This window comes from Dysidea avara, chromosome 13, assembly GCF_963678975.1.
Source record: "Dysidea avara chromosome 13, odDysAvar1.4, whole genome shotgun sequence".
Lineage (NCBI taxonomy): Eukaryota > Metazoa > Porifera > Demospongiae > Dictyoceratida > Dysideidae > Dysidea > Dysidea avara.
In genome coordinates, this window is record NC_089284.1 from 10491196 (window position 1) to 10503437 (window position 12242).

Here is a 12242-nt window from a genome sequence, read left to right on the forward strand (position 1 = left end):
ATCATCAAAAATATTCTGTAAAGTGTTATCCTATCCATATCCGGTGTTGAATGTCTTTTACATGGCTCTCTTCCATCTTCTTGTGTCAACTGTTCCTGTCGCTCTCTTCCATCTTCTTGTGTCAACCGTTCACCTTGCTCTCTTCCATCTACTTGTGTCAACTGTTCCTGTCACTCCTTCCATCTTCTTGTGTCAACCGTTCACCTTGCTCTCTTCCATCTTCTTGTGTCAACCGTTCACCTTGCTCTCTTCCATCTTCTTGTGTCAACCGTTCACCTTGCTCTCTTCCATCTTCTTGTGTCAACCGTTCACCTTGCTCTCTTCCATCTTCTTGTGTCAACTGTTCCTGTCACTCCTTCCATCTTCTTGTGTCAACCATTCACTTTGCTCTCTTCCATCTTCTTGTGTCAACTGTTCCTGTCACTCTTTATTTTCTCTCTGAACCCCATCATCAGCTGCAAAATATGCATCAGTATTATGTATTCCATGATGAGCATATAGGTGCTGTATCACTGTGAAAAAAGCTCAGAATAATAAGGTCTATAACAGTCTTATTATGTTAGTATCGGAATGAAATAGTACAGCATATATTATTAGATTAGGACTTTACTATAACAAACTTATGAAATACATTTAAGACAGTCATATATTAGAGATTAGTATAGTGCAGTGTATTATTAGACTATACTAAGCCTATTTCAACCATATATTGACTACTATACTTTTTTACTTTCCTATAATCTGTGGCTACCTTAATTAAATAATTTCTATAATTATATTTGTAATGAATTCAATTATGTAAATATGTTAAAACCACAATAGGTACAGCTAGTAAATCAATGTCTCCTTGGCCAGCCATGACAGTATCAAATCAATTTTTTTCATCATTTATCAGTCTTTATCCAACTGCAGCAGGTAAGACAGTAAATACAATTCATAAATTCCATTACAGATTACCTGTATTATCATCACCATGTAGAACTCTGACAATCTGTTAGTTGTCTGGTAGAACAGTCCCACAACTCTAATACAGAGATGGTAAATATAATATGTATTCTGGACAATCATTGGATTTACAGTTTGTAACAACTGATAAGAATCTCATAAAACCGAGACCTTGTCTGGAAACCTAGTATTACCATGTAGAACGGTGGCTAGGTCCCACAACTCTATTAAAGATGGTAAATATAATGTGTATACTGAACAATCATTGTACTTACAGTTTGTAACAATCTTCTAAAACTGAGACCGAGTCTGAGACTGACAATCCATGTAGAACTAAGACAAGTCTGATAAGACCAGGTCTCACAACCCTAAATGGAGGCAAACATAATTCATATTCTGGATTACTTGGTGTACTTACAGTTGTTATCAGTGAGTCTAACTAGACATAAAATGGCCACTTAGTATGTGACTTTGTTGGGCTAATATCAGACGAAGATTTTTGAACGATCATATCTCAGCCAAGAACAATGATATCAAGCTGTAACTAGCAGGTATGGTTATCAAGTGTTAAAATAAGTACATTCAAGCATTGATGTATGTTAACTCCGTATTCTTTGGCTAATTTATAAACATACCTGCTAATTAGAGTTTGATATATTCACTCTTGGCTGAGATATAACCATTCAAAGCTCTTCGTCTGACATTCACCCATACCAAAACTCACAAAAATACTCCTACCACGTGGCCATTTTTATGTCTGTTACATAAGCTCACAAGAAGCATCTGATGCACTGATAACCAAGTCCAAGAATCTTGTAATCACTAAGTACAATTGAAACAAGACTAATAATTTGCATACTCTCAGTGAACTTACTTTTGTTAGCAATACGATCATGGTCAGTGAAATAAGGACAAACAAGATGGAACAGGTTCTTGAAAGCACTCAACTCATTTACAGTGCCAGACGTACATGAGGTAGCATCAGCTGTTGATAAAAACATGAAGAAATAAGACCGGTTCCCAGAAGAAATGAGACCAGTTTCCACAAACCTAAATACAAATTGTATACTGGACACTCTCAGTGTACTTACTTACAGATGTTAGCAATAAGAATCTCCTAGAGCTGAGACTAAATCTGTAATTCCTACCCTATTGAAAAGAAAATGAATAAAAACACAATCAAGCTTAATGCACTTACAGCTGTAAGTAATTAGAAGCTGAGGTTGAACAACTCCGTGAAAAAAGAACAAAACTGTCCACAATGGTTGCTACCAGATTCTTTAAAGGAAGCAGCTGCCATTGAAGGAAATTAACACTGCAGATGTCGTACACTGAGAACCTGGAGAAACAAGAGGTCCGACAAGAAACTGTACATTTAAAATTACCTAAGTAATATAGTTACTGTAACGACTGTAATATTACGTAATAATATTACTACAAGTAACGAAGTTACGTTAGTTATCATCTGAGTAATGCCTAGCCACAACGAAGTAACGAAGCCTACTGAATGAACACCAGCTTCTTACTTATAACCAAGATTTGCACATTGTCCAACAACACAATCATGTCAGGTGATAAAGTGGTAGTTTCACACGTGACAGCTTAAAGCTGTGGACACAAAGTAATATAATATGTAATATTATTATAGTTACTTTATTTTATGGGTAATATGTAACTGTAACTAAATAGTTCAGTTGCAAGTAATATGTAATATGTAACTATATAGTTACTTTTACAAAATAACTTACCCAACACCGAACATGGGAAACAAAGGTAACAGAGTTAACATGAGCAACGAAGGTAACAAAGGTAAAAGAAGTAGTATAAGTAACAGAGATTACATGGGTAACAAATGTAACTAACAAGGATAACAAAGGTAACACAGAAAACATGGGTAACACAGAAAACATGGGTAAAAGGGTAACTGGAGTAACAGAGATAAAATGGGTAACAAATGTAACAAGGATAACAAACGTAAAACAGAAAACATGGGTAACGGGAATAACAAGGGTAACAGAGGTAACATTAGTAACATGGGTAACAGAGGTAACATTAATCACAAAGGTAATATGGGTAGCAGAGGTAACATCATATGGGTAACAGAGGTAACATTAGTACCAAAAGTAATAATGGTAATACAGTGGGTAACAGAGGTAACAAAAATGTAAGAGAGGTAATATGGGTAACAGAGATAACATTAGTAACAAAGGTAGCAAAGGTAAAAGAGGTAACATGGGTAACGAAGATAACAAGGGTAAAAGAGGTAATAAAGAAAACATGTGTAACAAGGGTAACAGAGGAAAGAGGTAACATTAGTCGAGTAACAAAAGTAATGATAGTAATACAGGTAACAGAGGTAACAAGGGTAACATTAGTAACAAAGGTAGTATGGGTAATGCAGGTAACATGCCCAAAATATCCATATTAGGACCTGTGCACCAATAAGGATTAGCTATTTATAGCATAAGCGCAGTCCTTATCAGTAGTGGCATTTTCGTGTGGTGGTTATATCTTATTAAATAAGAAGTTGGTGCTGCGATGGCTAGATAACCATGGTATGTGATTATTTTGTTTGGACTTGGTAGCGAGATATTAAAGGTGAACCTTTTGGGGGGCGCGGGTAGTCTCGTCCTAGCATACCCATTCTCCGGGGTGGCGCTTATCGATTAGAGATTATCTATAAGCGCCACCCCGGAAAATGGGTCTGCGAGGACGAGACTAGGGCGCGGGTATTATTATTTTATTATTATCAAGTCTACCAGTTGGGCACTGGAGGGTTTGCACAGAAGGCAGAGCCTGTACGAGGTGCTTCACCACTAGCCCAGGGTAATATCATAGATTAGTAAAGCCGTAGGGTCCCCAATGAAAACAATCGACTTTCTCCAAACACTTTCTTTACTACTGCAGGATACTTAGCTTGTTGTACTGATATTTGAACCACTACAAATCAGAAGCTGCGAGTCTTAGATTGAGAAATCGGCACATCGTATTTTCGCGTATTTCGTGATTTGCAGTAAAAACATGGACTTGTAAGTGCAGCTTCTTGCAAAGGACTGAGTCGAACTTTCTTATTAGCTGTTGTTGTGCTGTGCAAACATGTGTAGTAATGGGTAGACGTCCAGCTGGGTGGCTTACAATGGCTCGTTTTTGTGTCTGCAAAATGTTTTCAACCCTGACTCTGTATCAAGAGTTCATGAACTCTTGCCTGTATGCTAGCCAATGGCACGTGCAAAGGTTACTAATTCAATAGCAAAAACCTGTAACAAGTTGTAAAATTCAGCTTGTTTTGTTTACCACAGAGTCAACCTAAACGTGGAAGAATGGAACAAGGCTTGGATGATAAAGGTAACCATGGTTATGTGGTACTTAATGTTTATGTGTCCTCAATCTTTTGCAGTGAATATATGGGTGAAAGCCGACAAAAATTTACACCATCTTACCCATTTATCTTCAGACACTGTTAAAAATGTGTTTCTTGACTTGGGATATGAGAATTTAAATGATTACCTTGTCACTGTAAATAATGAACTAATTGCACCAGCTACACTGGTGGATAATATTTCTACATCAGAGAATCAACCCTTGGTAATCGAGTTCTTTACATGCTGGATCCAAATTGAATCTGGTCCACCTCTCGAGCAACACTGTAAGCCAACCAAACGAGTTCATGACTTTCTATCAGAAGGAGCATATATACCATTTCACAACGAACAGAGGATTAAACCTGGACAGGCAATATGGTCACTTTTTACTTCCCAAACAGCACCACTACGTTTGATGCAATCAAATCTTACATTTTTTGTAAATAGTAATAGTTACAAAATTCCAACACCTTATCACATTACCCAGGTGGTTTTAATGGCACAGGGTGTTTCTAAATGTACTCTGAAGTCTCGTGTTTGTGATATTAATGGTAGATCAATTGTGGATCTCGATTCTTTTATTTTAACCACCTCTTACAACGAGCGGAAGTTGTATCTAGAGATTGTTACCCCAGTTAGTACATCTTATACGCATTCTCAGTCTATTTCAACAACAGTAAAAGAAAAGCCAGAGGAAATCGAAAAGTATTCAAGAGAATACGAAATATATGGGCATTGGTTCAGTTTAGAAGTGTATGATAAGTTCATTGCAAATCCAAATTCTGATGCAATCAAGTTTTCTGAAAAATTCTGTAATCTTATGGATATTAATAAATACCAACCCACAGTATTGCATGACTATGAAAATACATATACCGCTGTGTTTTCCCAATCATTGGACAGATATTTGTTTCCAGGAAATCAGCCTGAAGATGGGTGTGTTCTTCATCAGCCTGTATTTTCCAAAGACAATTGTAACAAACCTGACTGCTATATTGTCCAGTTGAGTAATGGTATTCCATCGTATCCTCTCTTGGTGTCAGACTTTAAGAGGGATGACAATGAGTATGATAAGGCTCGCTCCGAAAGTCTAGGTTATTATCAGAGCGCTGTTACTGTTGCTGACCTGAAAGTGCCAGTCCTTGTGATGCCATGTACACCACGCACATTGTCTTTGTTTTTGTGTTGGCGCATACACGAAAGATGCCATGCTACAGTTAAAATCCTTGATAAGGTACAGTCAGATCACTTTCCAAACTTTTTTAATGCTCTAAAATTTGCTGTTGGTGAAGTTCGCAAGCTTCAACATGGTGATGTACCATTCAAAGTTGAGCCTATACGCAATCACATTATGGGAAATGTACCTTTGAAATCTCCAAATGTGTTCAGGTGTGGTGATTTAGTATATAAGTTGTTGGACACCACATTTGGTACTAAGACTAATCATGACGTGATTAAGGAGGTTCTTGGAAATGCCTACTTTGATGATATGACAGCTGGGCCATTAACAAAAGACGGTCGTTACCAATTTTTAAGATACAAATACATTTCAGCTATTTCTAAAACGTGCTATACTCTTGATGACTTCAAGCCAGTTGCAAAAGTACTTAAGGCACTCCATGACAAAGGTTATGTGCATTCTGATGTCAGATTGGTTAACATTGTATTCACTAATGATAATGCTAAGTTGATCGATTTTGATCTTGTTGATAATGTCGATGTGCCGTATCCTCCTGGCTACAATACTCGGTTAACTGAACGCTACCCAGACATGAGCAATAAACGAGAAATAGTTCATGATAGATATTCCTTTATTTACCTGATCAAAGAATGTGTGCAGCCCACTGATTTACAAGCACAGTATTTGGATTCTCAGTGTTCAAATGCAACAGATGACCTAACTTCTGTTATTGATACTTGTAAGGGTATACATGACGGTGTTTAAGTTATTTATTAATTGTAATATTTATTTACTTTGATATGAGTTTATGACCATTTGATGTTTGTTTGTTTGTTATTCTTGTGTATAAATGGTGACAGTGAAACATTTTTTGGCTGGCTTACTTATAACTTTACACTCTAGGAATTCCTCTCACCTTGTTATCAAGGGAAAATATTTTATTGATTGCCACCATTTAGCTACATTAAAATTTGACAGGAAATTTTGCAGTAAAATAATCTACTTCAAAGTACATTTTTAATGCAAAAGGAAATATGCTAAATTACATGTATGATTTGGAACCATTTTCCAAGATCTGGTCACATACTTATCACCTATAGCTATTGAGCAATCATAGTTAGATGATTCAGTGATACGAGTGTGATGTTGTTGAGATGTGGATGTGAAGTGCGTGTGATTCTGTATCGTTTCCAACATGTTACATCAGTACATCAATGCAATCAAGAACCAGATCAACAGCATTAAGTGCACCATTGACATCAACACAATCCTGTGACGCATCATCGCAGCCAACTACTGTTAGAGGAATTAGAGACCAGTCAAGTAGAAGAAGCCATAATAATGGTTTAATGCATCACCATGGCAACATGCCTGGGACAGACAGTCCTCATTTGGAGTGTAACAGACCTCTGTAGTAACATATGTTTAATTATATACTTTTGTACAATTAACACTTTGGATGTTAAGTAGTTATGTTAAGGTTTCCTTTTGTTGTACAAGTCAGTCTGTGTTAAGAATAATACTGGTGGTAGCTAAGTATAATTGTTCTCGACAAAGTCACAGCGTTACATTGGCGTAGTCGGCAGGATTGGTCATCGCCGCCACTCTGAACCCAAGGAGAGAAAGCTGTTGTACCGTGGCCACCCTTAAAGAGCTGAGGAGCACCGCCCCACAAGCCTGACCGGAGAGGCACTGATTCTGGAATGTCCGACGAGAACCCGGTGGAGCGAGGACCAGTACGTCAAGTGACAACTCAAAGGCCAGTGATTCTTCCTGATGTGTTTTCTGGGGAAGGGGAATTTAGCGACTGGGTCCAGCACTTTGATAATGTAGCCATACTCAACGGGTGGGACGAGGTACAGAAGACACTTTGGTTGCACGTGCGATTGACTGGTAAAGCTCACGTGGCGCTTACTCGAATTAAGGCCACAGGGTACAAACACACTATAGAGGCGCTTCGAGAACGCTTTGAGCCGTCAGTAACCAAGAATCTGTACAAAGCTGAGTTACACTCTCGTGAGAGGCAAGAGGGCGAGAGCTGGGGTGATTTTGCTGACGCACTGTCTGTGCTAGCAGACAAGGCTTATCCAGACTTGGAAGAAGCAACTAGGGAACACATCGCACTCAATAGATACCTCGACCAACTGGACAACTCCCAGGTGGCGTTTGGCGTGAGACAAAAACGCCCCTCAACGATGGTGGCAGCACTTGCAGCTACTCTGGAACTCGAGTCGTATTTGATACAGTGCAGCGCTCAAGGTGATGGCGCGGGTGTGCAACCCGGAACGACTCAAGGGAACGCTGTAGCATCCGTTGAACCGGACCTGACATTGATGATAGAAAATTTGTTGGAGAAGCTAAGCAGACTGGAGAAGAAAGTGGAAGATGCAGAAAGTAGTCGATATCAACCACGGAGACAAAGAAAGAGAAGGAGGCAGTCCCAAGCAATTATGTGCCATGTCTGTAAGCAACCAGGGCATTATGCTCGGGGATGTGCTAGCAGTATACCTGTGGACCCAGAAAATAAGGCAATGACTACAAGTGAGATGCAGACACAAAGGAACAAGGATGCTAGCAATGCTGACTCCACAGTAGATAATGATGTCACACCCACAATTTCTATTAATAGTGTATCTAAATATTCCGTGCCTGCGCATGTGTATGGCCATCAGGTATCATTCCTGATTGATATGGGAGCAGCTGTGTCCCTCATAAGTAGTGAGGTGTGGGATCGAATCAAGCCGAGTAATTCTCCCAAGTTAAACCATGCTAGTATGCGGCTGGTTGGTGTAGATGGCTCACCAATGCGAGTACAGGGATCTGTGATGGTCAATCTACAGCTGTTAGGGCAGATTTTCCAACAGGAGGTGATTGTAGCTGATGCATTAACATCAGAGGGTATACTAGGGCTAAACTTTCTTGAGGCTCATGAATGTGTTTTGGACCTTGGTCATGGTGAGTTGCGCACTCGTACTATTAAAATACCCTTGTGTGCTCATACATTACCTGGCCCATCGGTCACACAAGTTGATGTCACCGTGCAAGACACCATTACTATTGGGGCTCTTAGTGAAATTGAAGTAATGGGGATGATGCCAGTCACCTGTCAGGGGAATTGGATTGTGGAGAATAAGAAGTCTAAGAAAGCAGAAGTACTTGTTGCTAGTGCTGTTGTGATACCACGAAAAGGGTTTGTTCCTATGCGTATGCTTAACATGGAGCCCCACCCCGTCACTGTACATAAAGGGACTAAAGTTGCAGATGCCACAGCGATAGAGCCATTGGATGAGGTATCGGGGGTAACCAAATCTGATGTCCTGATGCAGCAGGGAGATTGGGAAGCTATCTTGAGCAGTATTTTGGATACAATGCCAAATAGTTTAACTGAACACCAGCTGAGACAATTCAGTGCACTGCTCACCTCATATGCTCACCTGTTTGCCCTGAAACCAGATGACTTGGGTAGGACAAATGTGCTTAGCCATCGAATTGAGACCACAGGAAATCCAGTCCGGCAAGCTGTGAGGAGGGTACCGCTACCTCAAAGGGATGAGATAAAGAAAATGATAGCAGAGATGCAAGAAAAGGAAATTATCGCACCATCTAAGAGTCCGTGGGCATCACCAATCATTTTAGTGCCAAAGAAAGATGGTTCTTTGCGGTTTTGTGTTGATTACCGGAAGGTTAACGAAATAACACATAAGGATGCTTACCCAATTCCAAGGATAGACGACACCCTGGATACTTTAGCTGGTTCAAAATGTTTTTCTACATTGGACTTGAAGAGTGGGTACTGGCAAGTAGAGGTAGATGAGAAGCACCGGGAGAAAACTGCCTTTTGTACCCATGAAGGTCTATTTCACTTTAATGTTATGCCGTTTGGGCTGTGTAATGCCCCAGCAACCTTTCAAAGGTTAATGGATATGGTATTGTCAGGGTTACAATGGAGCAGTTGCATTGTCTATATAGATGATATTATTATTGTAGGGAAAACATTTGAGGCACATCTGAGCAACCTTAGGCAAGTCTTTGAACGATTAGACAGAGCAGGACTAAAATTACAACCCCACAAGTGCCAGTTCATGCAACCTAAAGTGCAATTCTTGGGACATGTTGTTTCGGCAGATGGGATCTTACCTGATCCAGACAAAACATGTCGTGTACGAGAATGGCCTATACCTACTACCATTAAAGAAACACAACAATTTCTAGGCTTAGCCAGCTATTATAGAAGATTTATCAAAAACTTTGCTTCAGTAGCTTCACCATTGCACAAGCTTACAGAGAAGAAGTCTGAATTCAAATGGACTACCCAGTGCCAGGAAGCCTTTGATTGCTTAAAGACTCGCTTAGTTTCTGCACCTATACTTGCTTTACCAGACTGGTCACAGCCTTTCATTTTGGACACTGATGCCAGTGACATGGGCATTGGAGCAGTGTTATCCCAGATCCAAGAGGGCAGAGAGTGTGCTGTTGCATATGCCAGCAGAAGCTTGACTAAGGCTGAGCGCAATTACTGCGTGACGAGAAGAGAACTATTGGCTGTGGTGACCTTTCTTCAGCACTTCCGCCCTTACCTTCTAGGATCACATTTCACAATTCGGACTGACCATGGTGCCTTGGCGTGGTTACAGAAGTTTAAAGACCCAGAAGGCCAAGTTGCACGCTGGGTACAGAAGCTACAAGAGTATCACTTCACAGTTAAGCATAGGCCAGGTAAAAGTCACAACAATGCTGATGCCATGTCAAGAATCCCTTGTAAACAATGTGGAATCATTCCAGCTGATGAGGCTCTTGCACTAGCAGCAGTAGTCCCTACTGATCTGGCTTCACTGAGTGCTCACTCCCAAGAGGAACTTCGAACTGCCCAGATAGATGATCCCCGTATTTCATCAGTACTGGCTGCTAAGGAAACTAATCAGAAACCGGCTGTTCTGAGCAATAACAGTCCCGAGGACCGCAGACTCTGGCAGTTGTGGGACCAGTTGATAGTCATCAACGGAGTGTTGTATAGGCAGTTCTCTGAACCTCAGAGGGATCAGAAGTGGCTACAGTTTGTAGTCCCTAAGAATCATCGGTCAGACATTCTGGCATCACTGCATGATGGAGTAGCAGGTGGTCACCTGGGACAGGAGAAGACCTTTGGAAGGGTTAAAGAACGTTTTTATTGGCCTGGATATTGGAATGACACTTGCAGCTGGTGTCAAACCTGTGCAAGTTGTGCTACTAGGAAATCACCTCCTGTTTCCAAACGAGCGCCACTAGGTACAATAACAGCAAGCTATCCTATGCAAGTTATGGCCATGGATATCTTGGGACCATTCCCTGAGAGCCAAGCTGGCAACAGTTACATACTGGTTGTGGCTGATTATTTTAGTAGATGGATGGAGGCTTTTGCAATCCCGAATCAAGAGGCTAAGACTGTTGCCATTCGCCTGGTAGATGAGGTGTTCATGCGTTTTGGAGTACCTAGCCAGCTTCACTCAGATCAGGGGAAACAGTTTGAGTCACAGCTGATGTCAGAGGTATGCAAGCTTTTAGGTATTCAAAAGAGTAGAACTTCCCCATACCATCCACAATGTGATGGCATGGTGGAGAGATTTAACAGGACACTACTAAACATGTTAGCTACCCACTGCAAAGACAATCCGTGGGATTGGGAAAATCACATTCGCAAGGTATGCTTTGCTTATAACACCAGTACTCATGCCTCGACCAGTTATGCACCATTTTATTTAATGTATGGCCGTCAGGCAGTTCTACCCATAGACATCCTATATGGCACTGCAATAGATAACAAGACACAATCCATCAATGAATATGCAGCAGACCTTGAGAAGCAACTGACAGCTGCATTTGAAGTAGCAAAGAAGACTGCTGGAGTGCAGCATCAAAGGCAGAAAGCATATTATGACCAGAGGGCAAATGGTTCACCGTTTAAGACTGGTGACATGGTATGGGTGTTAAACCCAAAAGTCCCAAAGAACAGTAGTAGGAAGCTTTTCCACCCTTGGACTGGACCTTTCAAAGTCATGAAAAAGCTGTCCGAGTGCACCTATAGAGTACAGTGTCAAAGGGGACGGAGGCAGCGACAGGTGGTGCATTTTAACCGATTAAAGCCATGTCCACAGGACATTCGACTAGATGGTGACTTGCCTTCCACTTCTGCCAGTAGTGATCAACCGGCCGCAGCAAGTGAGGAACATGTACCTACCCCTCGAGCTCCACCTGTGGGAACAGATTTGGAGTTGGTAGATTATGATGATGAATGCTACCCCAGTGATCAACCTACATCAAGACAACCTACAAATGTTGGAACTGATCAACCCCCAAGTGAGACAAGATGTTACCCAACCAGACAGCACCGGCCTCCTGTGAGACTGCAGGATTATGTGAGAACGTGAAGATGGGACATCTTCTTAGTGGAGGGGGATAGTGTAACAGACCTCTGTAGTAACATATGTTTAATTATATACTTTTGTACAATTAACACTTTGGATGTTAAGTAGTTATGTTAAGGTTTCCTTTTGTTGTACAAGTCAGTCTGTGTTAAGAATAATACTGGTGGTAGCTAAGTATAATTGTTCTCGACAAAGTCACAGCGTTACAGGAGGAATGGTAGAAATGGATCAGTGAATTGTGGGTACCAGATCATGTGATCCCGGTGTACATGCAGCAAGGACAGTTACCATAGTAACAAAAGTAACAAGGGAATTCAAATGAAAACAAACATTTGAAAACAACTACACACAAGT

At 40.7% G+C, this 12242-nt stretch overlaps 2 protein-coding genes and 1 long non-coding RNA gene across 3 annotated transcripts in view; 2 read left to right on the plus strand and 1 right to left on the minus strand.

Annotated features, from left to right (window-relative positions):
* The window catches only part of LOC136243603 (H(+)/Cl(-) exchange transporter 6-like), a 134603-nt gene that overhangs the window by 87524 nt on the left and 34837 nt on the right, over positions 1 to 12242 (plus strand). The window lies entirely within an intron of this gene.
* On the minus strand, positions 1093 to 1926 carry LOC136243283 (uncharacterized). The gene is made up of 4 exons (XR_010694822.1): positions 1820 to 1926; positions 1364 to 1767; positions 1221 to 1313; positions 1093 to 1169 (listed from the first exon to the last, which is right to left on the minus strand). It is a non-coding gene; the product is annotated as an uncharacterized lncRNA (long non-coding RNA).
* On the plus strand, positions 3384 to 6324 carry LOC136242583 (uncharacterized). Its single transcript, XM_066034023.1, has 3 exons — positions 3384 to 3500; positions 4245 to 4290; positions 4343 to 6324. The coding sequence occupies exons 1-3, from the start codon at positions 3498 to 3500 to the stop codon at positions 6250 to 6252; spliced, it is 1959 nt and encodes a 652-aa protein (XP_065890095.1). The 5' UTR covers positions 3384 to 3497; the 3' UTR covers positions 6253 to 6324.

Coding starts and splice junctions, on each gene's coding strand:
- LOC136242583 (XM_066034023.1), top strand. Junction 4,291..4,342: donor ACAAGGCTTGGATGATAAAG/GTAACCATGGTT, acceptor AATCTTTTGCAG/TGAATATATGGGTGAAAGCC.